This window comes from Diadema antillarum, unplaced genomic scaffold, assembly GCF_040938485.1.
Source record: "Diadema antillarum isolate AM-2024a unplaced genomic scaffold, OU_Dant_1.0 scf00000203, whole genome shotgun sequence".
NCBI classification, from domain to species: Eukaryota; Metazoa; Echinodermata; class Echinoidea; order Diadematoida; family Diadematidae; genus Diadema; species Diadema antillarum.
The window spans coordinates 667,966-685,184 of NW_027271092.1; the positions used below are offsets into that span (position 1 = coordinate 667,966).

Here is a 17,219-nt window from a genome sequence, read left to right on the forward strand (position 1 = left end):
GAGATTATAATATGTATGTTAAAAGCATGTTACAGTATTAGTATGTTATATTGCAATTGTATGGCCACATAATAATAATAATAATAGAATAAAGGACATTTATATTGCGCAGCTACTATAATAATATACTCTACTGTACATTACAAAATAACATACATACAAGAAATTCAAACAGAAAATACATTACTTCAAGATATGACTTTTTAACCTGACCTTAAACTCATTAATTGTAACTGCTTGTCTTACAAACAAAGGGAGATTATTCCATAATTTTGGTGCAGCATACAAAAATGCCCTGTCCAAGAGTAACTTTTGATTTAATTCCCCAATGGATATTTCAATAATGTTTGATCCCGTGAACTTCGAAGGTGATAAAATGTTTGAAATGATGTTTTTAACTCTACAAGTTCCTGCATGTATACTGGTGCTGTACCATGAATAGCTCTATATACAATTAGCAGAGTTTTAAATATGATTCTCTGCTTTACAGGCAACCAATGTAATGCACGTAGTAAGGGACTACAATGAGAAAAACGAGGAGAATTGCAAACTAATCTAGCACATGCATTTTGCACCCTTAGTAGTTTACCTAATTGATTATCAGGTAAGCCATAAAATAAACTGTTACAATAATCCAATCTGCTTGTGACAAACGCATGGATGATTTTTTCAGTACTTTCCCGTGTAAAATGCTTCCGAATATGTGCAATATTAAACAAATGATAAAATGAATTTTTACATACTTTAGAGATCTGTCTGTCAAAGGCTAGGCGTGAATCAAACCACACTCCCAGATTCCGTGCAGAATCAACAGGATAAATATCAACATCAATCACTTTCAGGCTTTCAGTGCATAATTTTGAAACATGCTGTTGAGTGCCACATATTACAAATTCAGTTTTCTTATATTAAGTAGAAGATTGTTGGATAATAACCATTTGTGAAGATGCACAATACATCGCTCTATAATGGACACAGAATAAATCTCATCTGCTGCAGTAGGTGAAAAAGATATGTACAGCTGTGTATCATCCGCATAGGTATGACACACTACTTCTGGGAAATTGTGTTGGATTTCATGGATACATAAATAAATTACCATGGTTGCCTGGTTCAAGGACCCCTGCTGGAATGAGCTTCCTGAATTGCATGTACATGTATTCTCTTTGGGTGACTTGTTTACATCTACAATAAGTTTGTATCCTACAGGTAAAATTATGTACTTATGCCATGCTATAAATCTACCTTATCCCCCATTTGAATTATTATAATCTGTCATTATTTTCTCAGTGTTCTTACTTGTTAGTAATGCTACTGATATTATTGCATCATGTGGCTTTTCTGTGATTTATTAAGTAACATTTAATGGACTGTTTTTTTTTTCTTTGCTTTAATCGGCTCCCCTCAATCATAGTATGTGTATGGTCTAGATAGATATCTGTATTTATAGTTCCCATATCTAATTCATCCTGGGACCTACAACTCAACAAGCTTGTTTTTATTAATATGTAGGCCCCACCATATTTCTTGTACTATGTGCATAGGATAACACTAATGTAAACAAACCTTTGTGTTCATACAACTGTATGGAGACAGACTATTATATCCACTTCAGTAAGTTTCATCTAATTTATACTATGTAATTTTGGTATTGTACTATAATTGTATTTTTCTATGCTATTTTTGTGAGAAATATGAATTAAATTGAAATAAAAGTACAGCTATCGTAGTAGTAATGATAATAATAATAATAATAATAATGATAATAATAATCATTATCATTATTAATATTATTATCATTATCATTATTATTATTATCATTATTATTAGGGGCTTATTGTTATTCACCATAATATATTTAAAAAAAAAGCAATACTCATCTCTTCTGAGCTCTCCATTAGTTTCATGCCAAATTCTAAATTTGCTAGATCATGTAAGTTGGAAAACAAGTTTTACCACCTGCTTTATGTCTGCTTTTAGTTATGTTTGCCACAATACCTTAAAAATATTCACAGAATACCTGTTCATATGCACAATATGATGGCATCCACACAATGTCAAGATACATATTTTAATGCAGTCAACGCCATTATGTGCAGAAAGTCTTTGTGTATGATCTTACCATGAAGTTATAATGCCTTATAGGTAAGATACAGTAATATCATTAACTGGCCAGATGTGGTAGAGATCAAGCTTGTGTGATAGGAGAAGTTACCAGAAGTTGTCTTAAAGTAAAGGGATGGTATAGTATTGGCCAAGATGAGGATTGAGCTTATTCTTTTTGGGAGATACACATGTACTAAGAAACCACCTATGAAATGTTACAGAGCTCACAATTCTACGAGGAATTAAAAAGTTTATTAGATGAAGGCGGTTTTGGAATGGTGGAGATATCCAAAACACAAACTAAAGCAAAGCAATACTAATAGAAGGTGGGTCTCACCTTTTATTAGGATCCCTTTGTTTTTTATACCTCAGCCATTTCACAAACCAATATTCATCAAATAAACTCTGAATCCCTCTTTGAATTACATGCTCTTTCATATTTCATAAGAGATTTTGCATTATCTTATAAAAAAGTTGGAACCTCAAGCCTCATCTCAACCAAAACTATACCACCCCTTAAGAATGTAGGAGAAATATGTATGTGATAATGATTTTAGCCATCAGTTGTATACTCCAGTACTCTTGCCTTTCAAATTTCTTTAAGCATACATGATAGAACAATCAACATATTGGAAACACAATTCAAATATGCCAGGGATATAGGCATCACAGTTTTATTTCTGTTAAGAAATGAATAAAAAGAGGTTCTCAAATGAATATTGTACAACTGCCAATGTGAGATATTGAAGCTTTCTCATGATTATATCTACTACAATAAAGCAAACACTGCATAATACATTACTACTTATTGCAGCCACAAGACTTGCTGTCAGAGCAAGCTTATTTCAGAAGGCAAAACAGCGCCCAAAATGTGAAATAAAAATGTGCTGAGACTACCATTATAGCAACAGCTGAAATCATACAACTGATTGGTTATTGCCTGCTGGCTATTGCCATACATTGCAAGTCATGGAACAGATATAGCATTGGCATTTGAAGCACACATCCTGAAATCAGTGTACACTAATGTGAATTAGTATCCAGTCCAAATACATAAGTTTGTCTGATAAGAAAGAGTAAATATTACGAGTTCAATGGTATAATTTTGATCAACATCGGATGAAAAACAAGGAAGTTATGACATTTTGAAGTTATAACCCTAACTTACAAACTTATATTTGGACTCAATTTTCCCTTTAAGTCCAATAAAAATCAAAATAGAAAATCATGAAAGAAACTGTAGCTTCACTCTTTTTTGTCAAAAACATGTTGCCAATTTCAGAATCATTTATAAAGATGGTGGCTAAAGCTTTTGAATATTCTGCAACCAAAACAAAGCTAAGGGAAATATGACAAAGATAGGGGCATTATGTGAAAGAATCTTTTTCTTTTTTACTTTTTCATGAAAGGTTAAAACAATTAAAGCTTTGAATTGGGGTTAAAAAAAAAAATGTACAACACAATGAACAGAGAAACATTGTTTTGGGAACTTCATTCAATGTTCAAGTTGACCATGACCAAAATAAGATAAAATCAACCAAAGAGAACTGAAACAGAAACAGAAGTTTCAGTAAAAATTAAACATATGACAAGAATGTGAAAGCTGATCGCATTAAAAAGTGATACAGTGCACTCCCATCATAACGAACACGGTTATAGCAAAATTCTGGTTACAACAAAGTAAAATTTAAGGCAGTAACATTATCCACTCCTTGTATTTTGTATTGTCTAGTCATTCACATAATTATTATCAAATTTCAATATAATGAAAGAAAACTGCTGGTCCAGAACACTTCGTTTCAAGGGGAGTCCACTGTTTTGGCTGTAACCACATCTTTTCTAGCAATTTCAAGATGATGTAATTACCTCACAACTCTCGCTCTGGTTTGTTACTGAACAGCTCATAAAAATATCTGGCCAGTAATTGGCAACTACATACATGTAGGCATAATACTGAGGTTATGTCAGAACTATGATGAAACGATTTAACAGTTACACATTATTACCTCCATCAAGGGAGGAGGTTATGTTTTCGTTATTGTTGGTTTGTTTGTCCGTGTGCAAAATAACTCAAAAAGTTGTGAACGGATTTGGGTGAAACTTTCAGGAGAGGTCGAGAATGACACAAGGAACAGATGATTAAATTTTGGATGTGATCCAAGAATTCTTTTGGATTTTATGAAGGATTTCTGGTCCAGGGCAAGGCGCGCTGCATAGCTGGCATTGATGATGTAACAAAAGGCTTCTATTTTGGGAAATTGGGCAATTTTCAGCATGCATACGTATGGGTAGAAATCACTGATCTCTATAGAAGAACAAGATCAGTGGTTGAAATGAGCTGCTTTTGGGGGAGGTCTGTGCTCTCAGAGTGCTTCTCTTCGATTTCATATGAAGGGAAATTTAATGAGGGTTCGTGTGCAGGCCAGTGGAAGACTGTGAGACAGTGAAACCGAAAAGTCTTCTAATTTTCATTTGTGACTGCTATGGATCACTGTTTTGTGACAATGTGCACTGTATGAAATCCCACAATTTATATAATTGTATGCCCTATTTTTATCAAACTCCACTTGTCTATTTATCTAATTTTCTCTACTTATGAAAGTCAATTTAAAAATGGACTAGAACTGCATTGTAAATAGAAACATGACATCAGTGGTGCATTATGTCACTGGAGTAGAAGAAGAAAATACACAAGTGTTACATCAGTGAGGCACAGTACCATTAAAGCTTACAACAACAATGTGTCAACTGAAGTAACATGATTGCATAGTTTTAATGACTATACAAATTGAAACTGTGTTTACACAATAATAATGAATTGTAGCATGTAGATTTCTACATGAAATGCTTCAGTAACAAATACATTAAAAGTTATTACTGTTTAAGAAGAGCGCAAAATGTACATCAGCAAGGTTGTTGTGTTTTTTCCCCATGATCCTGACACCATACAACGCAGCCATGCACTCAATGGCCCAATCAGTCTCAGCCTGGAATCATCTCAAAAGAATCACTAGGCTTCTGTACTCCATGGATTCATGCTGCAAGGTATATAATACCATGATAGATTACATAACAAACAAAATAAAAGGTAACTAAAGATATACATCTGTTTGTATACATTCAATAATTGTCTTGAATTATCTCTTCATATATTTCTTAGAGGTTTACACTTAGCAGAGAAAATTTGATTTGCTTTTTTCATTGTTAGTCTTGAATAGGGAACATATAAAAAATTGACAACTTCAAGAATAACCTTTTTTTAATCAATTACAAATACTTTTGTTGTAAATATTGTTACATAATCACTGTGATTTAAAACTACTTAAAAAAGATTGGGTGAAAGTAAAATACATAAGTATTCATTTTTCTACACAATTGCAATTTGAAAAATAAACATAGTACATTTGTAAAAATCTTCACATTATATCTGGGAAAAAGGCATAAGTTCAGTGAAAAAATGCCTAAAGTTCTTCATAGAAATACATGTAAATCTATAATCAGAGATAGATCCATGATAAATATTTCACAACTGGAGTTGTTTCCATAACAGTACTGTACCATACATATATTATGTTTATGTAAGGATACATTAGTAAATAAGTATCTATTAGTAGCTGTCATGAACAAACTAATAAGCACACAAAAGGTAGAAAAATAGTGCTGTTCATGTATACATTGCAGCAGCATTAGCAGGAGAAGTATTGAGGAAAAATTTATAGTACATTGTATAAGAATAAAACATGGCTTGGCTCTCTTTATGGCTTCCAGGCATGATTGTGTCTACATCATATCTTATGCCAGAAGCAACCTGTTGGGGGTTCAGCCCAGGTGACTAGTAATAGTCAGCAAAATATATATATAACTCAGGTACATTGTGCCATGCGAAGAAGAAGACTAAAAAATCAGACACAGGAGCTGCTGTAGAACACCAACAAAAAAGAAAATCAACTCAGAGACAAAATACTTCCTTCCTCTGACCTAGAGCTGTTTGTCTGCATTGTGCAGTCCACTGGAATGCCTTGGCTTTTTGATACTCGCACAATCACTATCAACTGCCATACACAATGCATGTACATGTAAGTTCATGGTCCTTCATTTATAGTTTAATAAAAATCCATTCATCTTGAGCACAAACTAAAGATTGATAGGTTCAAAGTTCTTACAGCTCAAATGACTTAGATCCCTACTTATGTCTATCCACTATTAAACACTAACTAACATTATCATGGATCTATCTAGTAGATGCTGTGGCTAGCTAATAATACATTCACATAAATTTTGGCCTTTCATCACTGTCTTTTCATGCAACTAATTCTTCACTCAATTCTAGCCAGCATACCAAATAATAAATTATAATGCCCAAAAGAATTCTACTATACAAATCTTTTTCCCCCTCAAATTAGAATAGCGATATCTACAACAGCAGCACTAACTTTCCGCAAGTAGTGAAATTAGACAAAGACTAGTAATTGATGTCGCTAAGGCGACTGTTATGCCTCCGCCATAATGCATGATTCTGCTAATACATGTGGATGATGTGTGATTACATTTTCACAAAATTGGAAAATATTAAAATGACAAGTTTGTCACAAATGTGTTGAATGTTCACCTTCCTTGACCTAGATTTAATTGGATGAATAGGAGAGCATGTATTTGGGGATTTAAGGACTTTAACTTGACTTTGACCCATTCATAAGTTTATGCATTGAGTAATTTTTAAGGTACAATTGTATACATGGAGAAAAAGTACAATTTCTGTATTGAAAAGTACATTGTAACCATTTTCATCTGGCCTTTGACCCTAAAATTCATGGGATAATCACTGTCAGGCAGAACATGCATAAATATGTAGTAAGTATTCAGATAACTTGAGCCACTTCCGAGATATGGAGGAAAAAGTTAGTTCAGTACTTTCCCTTGATCTTTGACCTTTTGACCTTTGAGGCAAAAAAAAAGAAGAAGAAAAAAAAAGAAAGTTACTAGAGAATCTCTTTGAGGTTATAAATGCATACACCAAGTGTAAAAAAAATAGTCCTGCTGGCAGAGCGTAAATATGAAGGAAATAGTGAAATTTTGAAGTGTTGCCGTTGACCTTTAACCCCATACCCCATGAACCCTAAATAATAACTGCCAGTCAGTACATGTATACATGTATACATGTATATACTATGTTCCATGAAGATACCTTGAACAATTTCCAAGGTACGGAGAAAAGAGTTAAGTTTTAATATATTTACCTGACCTTTTGACCTTTGACCTCATGACCCTAAACTTTCAGTAGAGAATTTTAATTGGGTAATACATGTATACACTAAGTTTCAAGAAAATATCTTCAGGCATTGCATAGATATGGGGGAAATAGTGAAATATTAGGTATTTGACCTTGACCTTTTGACCTTTGACCTTGAGCATGTGCACCCAAAAGTTGATAGGCACAACTTCACCCCCTAATTCACATACATGCCAAGTTTCATTAGGATACCTAAAAAGGTTTTTTAGTTACGCTGTCCACAAAATTCATTACGGACGGAAGGACGGACGGAAGGACGGAAGGACGGACGGAAGGATGGACGGACGGACGGACAACCCGAAAACATATTGCCTCCGGCACCACTTCGTGGCGGAGACATAATAAAAACTGAGTTTGATTTGCCATACCAGTGATAATACACAATGAGCACCAACATATTACACAAGCCATAACACAAATCCCTGTGTGAAGTACTCGAGAATGAAAAGGAATCCAACTCGCATCATACATTGGATTGAACTCCCAGCACTCCCTGAGGAACACTTCAGCCTGGTTGTCATTTATCATTGCACACACAGTAAACTCCACCTAATGAATGTTTTTAGCTTCCTACCATGTATCCATTTTACACAGTTAATTGTTATATGAGGTACACATTGACACACAAATCCATCAATCTGAGCTGAAGAGAAGAATAACAAAAAGTATGAAATTATGAAATACATGTAGCTCTAAAAATGTTAAGTATCTGTGCTAAATAAGTTTTTATTTTGTGGTGCAATATAGATATTAAAAAAATGAAATTGTTCAAAACTTTAATGCTGAAAAATGGCTAAAGGTATGAACATTCAAGGTATAATAACTGCACAGTGTCAATGGAACTATAAAATTCTCAACCAGACAAACATGATATACAGTACATGTATAATAGACCATTGATTTTATTTGATAAGTACGCATTTTAACAAGTCATACATGATACAAATGGTCAATCAAATACAAGTCAAAACACATCATAAGAAACACCAAGGCTTGTAGCCAAGATGTATTTTAGAACTCAAATTTCATGAACAAACAGACAGCTGGGGAGATCATTTGTGACCAGGCAAAAACAGAATGACATGTGCAATGGGTCATTGCATGAATACAGTTGTAGATACAAAACATGAGTTAGACCGGAAAGATCAATCTTTTGGATTAAGGTGGTAATTGAATAATGAGATAATCATATATCACCTGAAAATCTGTGCATTACAGCACAAGTCACTTTTGAATGCTTTTGAATGGATGCAAGTTTTAGGACCCATTTTGATCTTTTTCCTCAACAGCACAGCTTCTGTGGGAAAGACCCTCCAAGACATTCTATGTTACCAATCTACTCTATGGGCTGCTGTGCCAGGTTCATATTCTCTCACTCCACATGTTACAAGCCAGTTTCGTCATACTGTAAAAGTGGATATTTTCATGTGACTAATTTTTGCGCTTAGCCAGGCATTAACTTTAAAATTAATCATGGATTTAACGAAACTGATTCATGCTCTCATATTCAAATCACCTCCAACTAAATTGTACACCATTCAGCTCTTACTCGTATCAATGAGTGTTATCTGACGTATAGTTTTTGAACTATTAAGGATAAATACTGGGAATTGTTTTCTGTAACACCTAGTATGTCCGCATTCACTGATTACAATATGAAGAGTTTGTTTGCAAAAACCGATAAGTCCATATTTGCCAAATGGAGATATTTGCGATTAAAGGACAAGAAAAATAGAGAGAATGATAAGAAAATTTTTGCTTCTTTTGACGATAACTTCAAAAATATACCTTTATATGTAGCGACCAATATATCATTTAAAAGGTATCATTTTGTACTTTATGACAGAGATCATACTTCAAAATCTTCAAAAATGGACTTATTGGTTTTTGCAAACAAACCCTTCATATATACCTTTCTGGAACTTCCCTTTTAAGATCGCTCTTTCACATACATGTTGATAGATACAACAATCTTAATATGAGTAAAAATAGTGCAAATCATATGAGAAATTGCACTGAAATCTATTGCAGTTGTTGCGTAGTCCCTGAAACAGTTTTATGACAGAATTAAGTCTTAGACAGAATAATACATGCAAAGCAGGCAAGATGGTACATAGATTCTGTGTTTACATGAGATATCGTATTCATTTATTTTTGGTCACTCATAATCTGATTCACCCATATCATACAGATTAACGATATCATTATATAGGACCTCATTAAATCTTAAACTCCTCTAGTAGTTAAACTTCTTGTGCATCATCATTTGCATACAATTCTACATACAAGTTTGTTAATTATTCACTTCCTATTTGTTGATTTTGTACCCCATCTTCGATTGTTTGAATGATTTGAATTAATTCCCACTTTGTGTTCATAAGAACCAAAGACAAACATGATAGAGTTTCCATAATTATATAATAACAGTTTGTCCTTTTTTTTCATGCACAAAAATAATAAAAACACATTTACATTGTATTAATATATCGTATACATTTGCAACAAATGATGAATAACTATAATAGTAGTAATAAGAACTTAAGTGGGGGAAAATTAATCAAAAGCCCAGCTTGTATTTCTTAGGCTCCAAAGAAATAAATCACATCATAAAGAAACCATGCATTTAACATATAACAACAACAAAGTATATAAAAGAATGGTATTAACAAAAAAGAGAAAAAAACTACTTCTTCTTCTAACTATTAAACACACCCGTTATCAGTTTTTCCCTAATGCAGAAATAATAGACATATAGACAAAAAGCTAATGTGCTATGTATGGACATTTCTCATATGCATAATTTGCCAGTAATTATGATGCTTTAACTACAAGTACTTTTCCGCATCCCCTCCTCATTTTGTGATGAAATCAGTAACAATTTCTCATTATCAGTCAAGCATTTACGAGAGGTAATAGCCTGCAAGAATAAAAAATGGCAATGATTTGGCAGCCTTTCTGTTTATAAAGTGCAGATTAGATGGCCTTGTACTAAGAGTATTAATCGAGAACCATTATTTGTTTGTTCATACAGTGTACTTTTTTCCAGCATACTTGAACCATACCAAAAGAGTCAGGTTCCAAGCTTCTACTCTATAAAGTGCCTCTGACAGTCAGAATTTTTTTGAAATCCCACTAGATTATTACATTATATTACTTTTGTTAATTTGGACAAATCAAGCAGACAAATGAAACAAAGTGAAAAAGAAAATAAAACTTCATACGCATTCTATTTTGTCTTCCATGACTCCTTGACTCGAGCATTTCCTAGCAATTGTGTTTCCCTTATTCCTCTTGTTGTTCATGTATTTGTCTGTGGGCAGCTGTATGTTTCCACCTGATCATTTGCTTGCCAATATTTGTGTTAATGTGATTCTGTCATATTCATTGCTCCAGATGTAGAAATGCTTCTCATTTCCTGATAGTTCATCTCTAGTGATACCAAACTGCACTGAGCCCAGGAATGGATTATACATGTACAGTACTCTCCGCGTAATCAGGTATCGCTTAAAGGGGTATTTTAATGTCAAAATCAGTTCCAATGCACATTAAATTTACCTGATAATCGGGTTGCCTCTCCGCTTAAATGGGTAAATAATATTCTTCTAATCTAATTTCTACCCACATTTTATCGCAGATATAAACACTTTAAGAAATCATGAATGTCAAATTTTCCACGGCTAATCGCATTCTCTGCTTAATTTGCAAAGAAGACCAGTCATTTAGGGAGTGATTAAACATTAAAACACATTTGTACCAGTACCGACTTGCCACACGTAAACGAACATTACACATGTAGCTGGCACTCAGACTTGCATTGACAGACAGGACTTGAACACACTTACGCTCCTCCCTTGCTCAGCAACAACATTCACAATACGAGAAATTTGCAACGAAAATCAGGCCGTGCACCAGCTCCACAATTTTGCTTTTCCCAAGTCACTTCTCAAAAAGTAACCCGACGTTCCACGTGACGAGCGTGTTAGCGAGGAGTCTATAGTCAAACGACAAAGTTTTCTGAAGACATATAAGTCGATGAAAAAAGGGTGTAAATTATTGCTCTTGACTGAGCAAGTGTAAGGTATGTATAATGTGCCGTGCAAGCACGCGTGTTGAGCATACAGTGTAGGTGTTTGGTGCAATATACAATGCATGTTCATACACATTATGTGTGTCAAATGTGAATGAGACGTGTTCTGTTAATTGGGTACTCCGCTTAATCGGGTAAGAAACGCTCTGCTCGAGCCTACCCGATTATGCGGAGAGTACTGTATTGCCAAAGGACTTTCACTCATGCACTTCCACCTGCCACATTAAAAAGGGGGACATTCATCCCTTGTTCATAGACACATCACAAGACTGGTAATAAAATTCAAAAGATGTAAAAATCAAACAAAGCTCCTCAAATAAAAATAATAATACATGTAAATGCAAAATTGAGAATTGCATAAGATTTGCATACATGTCTCATTAAAACAATAATGTTAAATAAACTGAAGGTCTAACATGAAACTTAACAATTTTTTTTCATTGTCTGCTGTGCATTGGTAATGCCATATCTTTGCCATAACTTCTTATGCAAGGCCTCACAATCTTAACAAGGCAATCGCCGAATTGTGTCTCGCCCATTCGCGTACAAGGAATTAATATTTTTTATAACTCCCACAAGTTAATTGACCTACTTATGACCTTTGACCTTGTGGTGACCTTCAACACCCTAAGGGACATTCACCATCCAAGTTTGGTCACAAACGGACAAAGGGATCAAAAGTAATGAGCCATAATCGAAACGCGCCATAAAAACTTAACATTGGGCCCTAAAAATTTGTTGACCCCTTTCTGTGACCTTTGACCTTGTGATGACCTTTAACTCCCCAAGGGACATCTACCGTCCAAGTTTGGTCACATACGGACATAGGGATCAAAAGTTATGAGCCACAATCAAAACGTGCCCTAAAAAATAACATTGGGCCCTAAAAGTTTGTTGACCCGTCTGTGACCTTTGACCTTGTGACGACCTTCACCTCCCCAAGGGACATCTTCCATCGAAGTTTGGTCACAAACGGACAAAGGGATCAAAAGTTATGAGCCATAAACGAAATGTGCCCTAAAAACTTAACATTGGGCCCTAAAAGTTCGTTGACCCCTGTCTGTAACCTTTGACCTTGTGGTTACCTTCAACTTCCCAAGAGACATCTACCATCACCCAAGTTTGATTGCCATTGTAGCAACATGTGCTGAGTTACGTGTGATAAGAGAGTCTTGCAAGTAAACTTAAACGTATGACCTCAAATGACCTTTGACCTTATCATGTGACCTCTTACGGCACCATAACATGAAGGTACCCCTAGTGCATCCATCACCCAAGTTTGATTGCCATTGTAGCAACATGTGTCGAGTTACATGTGATAAGAGAGTCTTGCAAGTAAACTTTAACGTTTGACCTCAAATGACCTTTGACCTTATCCTGTGACCTCCAACGGCACCATAACATGAAGGTACCCCTAGTGCATCTATGACCCAAGTTAGGTTGCAATCCAAGCAACTTATGTGAAGTTATTTGTCAAAAGAGAGTCTTGCAGGTAAACTTTAACATAGAAAAGAGAGTCTTGCACATACTCTTTAATTTATGACCTCAAATGACCTTTGACATCATCACATGACCTCTGACAACACCATAACATGAAGATACCCCTAGTGCTTCTATCACCCAAGTGTGGCTGCCATTGCTGTAACAGATGCCAAGTTATGCATCATAAGAGAGTCTTGCAGGTAAACTTTAACATTTGTGACGGACGACGGACGGACGACGGACGACGGACGACGGACGGACGCCATTTGGATCCCTTAGTCTCGCCTTCACCTCCGGTGGGCGAGACAAAAATTGACTCTTTGTAATTGCACACAATGGAGAGACTTACACATTTCTTAGAAACCAACATGATTCAATGTTGATAATGCTTCATGATTTGGTGATGTATAAAAGACCCTTCAGAGGGTATGACTATTTTTCATAATTACTACAAACAACATTGTCCTCAAATAACACCTTCATTGATGTTGACTGCTGAGCAGAACTTCAAGATGCTTGAGGAATTATTTCTTTTATTTTCAAATAATTCTCAAACTACAAAGCATACAGAAATTCATACACATCTTCACCCAGCCAGTCAATTTGCTTGCATGCCTTCAAGAGTGCCGAGGTTGTTGCCGCTCTGCCATTTTTGCATTTCCACATGTGTAACATTTCGGATGTTTGGTTCAGTACCCTACCAGGATAGTTTGCCTTGCACTGAAAGATATTTGCCTTGGTGAGGCCCAGGTAGAGACCGAGGGTCTCCCAGTGCTCTCCAAGGCCCTTGGCAAGCTCCATCAATTGTATGTCATTAAGCACCAAGTTCGGGTGTCGAGGCTGGCGAGCATCACTAGGTGGGTGGACAGAAGAGCCAGCGTGGAATGTGGCACCTATTGCTTCAGAAGTTTCCATCTCCGAATCGTTCACGTACTGACATTCTGCTTAAGAAGACAATACGAATAAACAGATTTGAGAAATAACCATCAGTACTCACATACATGTTTCTAGTTGGTTAGGGGTAAAAAAATCAGAGGTAAAGATGTCACATGCAGAACTGTCAAGGGTGAAAAAGCAGCTTGTAAAGGCAAACTGAAAAAAAAAAAAACAACTAGAAATGTCACTATGACAATTGTGATCGTGCATAAAAAAAAAACAACAACAACAAAAAGTCACACCTTGATTCTATGTGAGGACTCAAAAAAGGTGAAATGGGTCAACCGAGTCAATCTTGAGTTTTATATTTTTTGAAGGAGCTATCCTTCTTCTTCATTATCTTTTAGTTTGGGATCATAACATGAATGGGAAAGTGTGTTTTCAGCAGTTTTTTTGGAGACAGTAGAATGATGAGGTAGTCTAGAGACCCCTTTTCATTTCTTGAAATCCTTTGCACACTCTTCACTTTCAAGTCTAATAACTTTTGAAAGGATAATGCTACTGCTCTGAAAGTTGGCATTGATCATAGACCAAATGTCTTGATAGAACATGCTCAATTTTAGCTTAATCTGATAATCCCTTCATTGTTGCTCCAGTGGTTTACATCCTGTGTTTTGTCCCTTTCATTGCGGAGCTAGCACGGGTGTACACAAGAACTCTTGCATGCATTTTTATTTTTCAAATCTTGGCTCTTAGAAAATTCATGAAATTAAATGCTTGCAAACATTCCTTGTTTTACAGTATTGCATAGATATGTGGGGATACTGAAATTTTAAGAATTTGACCTCGGCCTTTGACCTTGAGTCAACTTCGTCCACTCATACATATGCCAGGTTATGATACCTCAAACAGCTCTTAAGATAAGCTTGCCACAAAATTGATTCAATTCAATTCAAATTTTCTTTCATCTTTTGACAAGAAAATATAATACATATCACTTTCCTTGGTAATAGAGAATAAGCTAAGCAAAACAATGGAAAATGAAAAGGGTACATAACAATTGTAAAACCTTCTACACTGTCATGAATACTGAAGTGACCAAAGTGAAGTAAACAATATATACAAAATGCAAAAAATGGAGGGACCCATTGAAAAGATTACAGACAGAAAGGAAGAAACACCGATGGACAGATGGTCAACCCGAAAACATTATGCCCCCTTCGTGATGGAACATAAAAAATATCATAAACTTCAATCACTCTTGAGTTTCAATGATTTCATATTTATGATTTTAAGTTGCCATTAGAGTGGCTTTTACTTTACACAGAGCAAAGATATTGATCAGCACAAATTTCGGAGACAAGATAATGAAAGATTACTGAATTGACATAGAAGTGGCCTAAGTAGACGTGAAGACGGGTACCGGTAGTTATAAATGTAACATCCTTCAGGACTTTGGGCATTTCTCCCTATTGCTGCAGTTACTGCTTATGTTCTACATCAAGGTCTATCATGAGTGTAATACCGTCTTTATTTCATAACTATCATAAACCAACGCTGAGTACAAAATATTTGGAACTGATAACATCACATACCTGCTCTGAGTGGAATTCCACGATCCTCCTCATCTCTTGCACATTCAGACTCTCTGCCAGGACTACAGAAAGGAAGCAATAGAAGGATGGTTCATGAGTAAAGGGGAGGGGGGCTTGTGAAGGACACATAGAGGTGTACAGAGATCCATCCAATATATCAATTCATGCAAATTCTTCTTGAGTTGTGTTTGTGAATTTGAATAAAGGCATCCCAGTGGACTGATGATGTTTGTTTTTTTTGTCACAGAGTCGATATTGTTTCTGCTCAGTTGCATTTTTTTTTTACATTTTACATGACTGAAAAAAAAAATAAAGTCAATCTGCACCTGAACACAAACAATATAAATTCCAAGACAAGTAAAAGTCGATCATAAGTCCACTGGGATGCTTATATTTTTTTCTTGCATTCACTTCTCTAGAGTACCTGCTCTGACTCCATAGTCCTTCATCCAAATTTTGAAAAGGTATGTCATGACAACTGAGTAAAAAGAGAATTTTTTCACAAGACAGTACCCTATTGATTCGTATTCATTAGGTCCTAGTCACACACAAACACGGATCCTCAAGTAGCTACACAATGATCCGGGTAGTTCCAACATAGTTTTGCCCTGGATGAAGCGTCAACGAGCGTTGATGACTGTGCACACGGTATCAACATGGCAGCTACATGGATAAGGCCGGAACAGCACGGCATCTACACTGCGTCTCCATGGCGCTTACACGGACCAGCACGGCAGCTACACTGTGGCCACAAAGACCATCCCGGCTTCCTCTGCCAACACGGCAGTCCCAGGATGACGCCAGATGTTTTTGACATCCAAAAGTTGTCGTGTTGGCATCCCGGATGTCCCCAGACCTACAAGACCTCCATGGATGCCCAGGGTATCAACATGGATCTCTCCCTGGATCATCCCGGATCACCTCGGATCAGATCCAAGGTGATCAGGCATGTCTATGTGACTGGGGCTTTACTACAAGCAAGGATTTTATTCAGCTCATCAAGTGGATGTTACAGCTGGAAAATGTTTCAACTAAATTTTGGCAACCTTTCGTCCCTGTCATTTCAATCTTATAAGTTTTTAAAAATATTTTCTAACATTTTGCCATCACAAGATAAAGTTTGGAATAAAAATCATCTGATACTGTAAAACAGGAATGAAACTGTTGCAGCATAGTTCTATTTTTCACATTTTCTAAAACGAGAGAGTAAAAAAAACGAAATAGCTGTTTGGTTTGATTGCAGACTGTCCCTTGGCCATTCAAAGCAAGCACAAAGTCTGCTGTTATGATCTTGAGATATTTTAACAATTTTAAAGAGAAACGAGTCAGCTTTTAATTTCAATAAAAATTTACTGACCTATTTGATGTTCTGTTGTTATCGTTCATAAGTGGCTGTTGTGTACTCTGAGCTTCTGGTAGCTGCGATGTTCCGGTCTGCGTGGTATTTCCAGATTCTACATGGACTCCATTCATCTCAGGAGACTGATCATCAGGTTCTTGATGTTCACAGAAAAAGGGAGAGATCTAATGTGTCAGATCCAAATGCAGTTATGTCAACTACATGTAATAACTTGGTACCTCCAAACCTTCCAACTGTACATCCTGCATATTTTTTTTTTTCTATGAAAGCTTCAAATATCTCTATTTAGTAAGATCTTCCCAAAATACTTTGAAAATGTAGATTAGAAAATAAGCACACCCACAGCAATTTGATCATTGTGCATGATGATCTTGGATGTGTCCACAGTGACTCTTATCTGGGGGAAAAAAAGTTCTTTTGTCA

The 17,219-nt window shown here is 35.7% G+C and overlaps 1 protein-coding gene across 1 annotated transcript; it reads right to left on the reverse strand.

The window, feature by feature from the left end:
- Positions 1–13,278: 13,278 nt before the first annotated feature.
- On the reverse strand, positions 13,279–16,927 carry LOC139723950 (uncharacterized). The gene is made up of 3 exons (XM_071635149.1): positions 16,794–16,927; positions 15,437–15,498; positions 13,279–13,906 (listed from the first exon to the last, which is right to left on the reverse strand). Exons 1-3 carry the CDS (start codon positions 16,907–16,909, stop codon positions 13,521–13,523), a joined length of 564 nt encoding a protein of 187 aa, XP_071491250.1. The 5' UTR covers positions 16,910–16,927; the 3' UTR covers positions 13,279–13,520.
- Between the last annotated feature and the right edge of the window lie 292 nt (positions 16,928–17,219).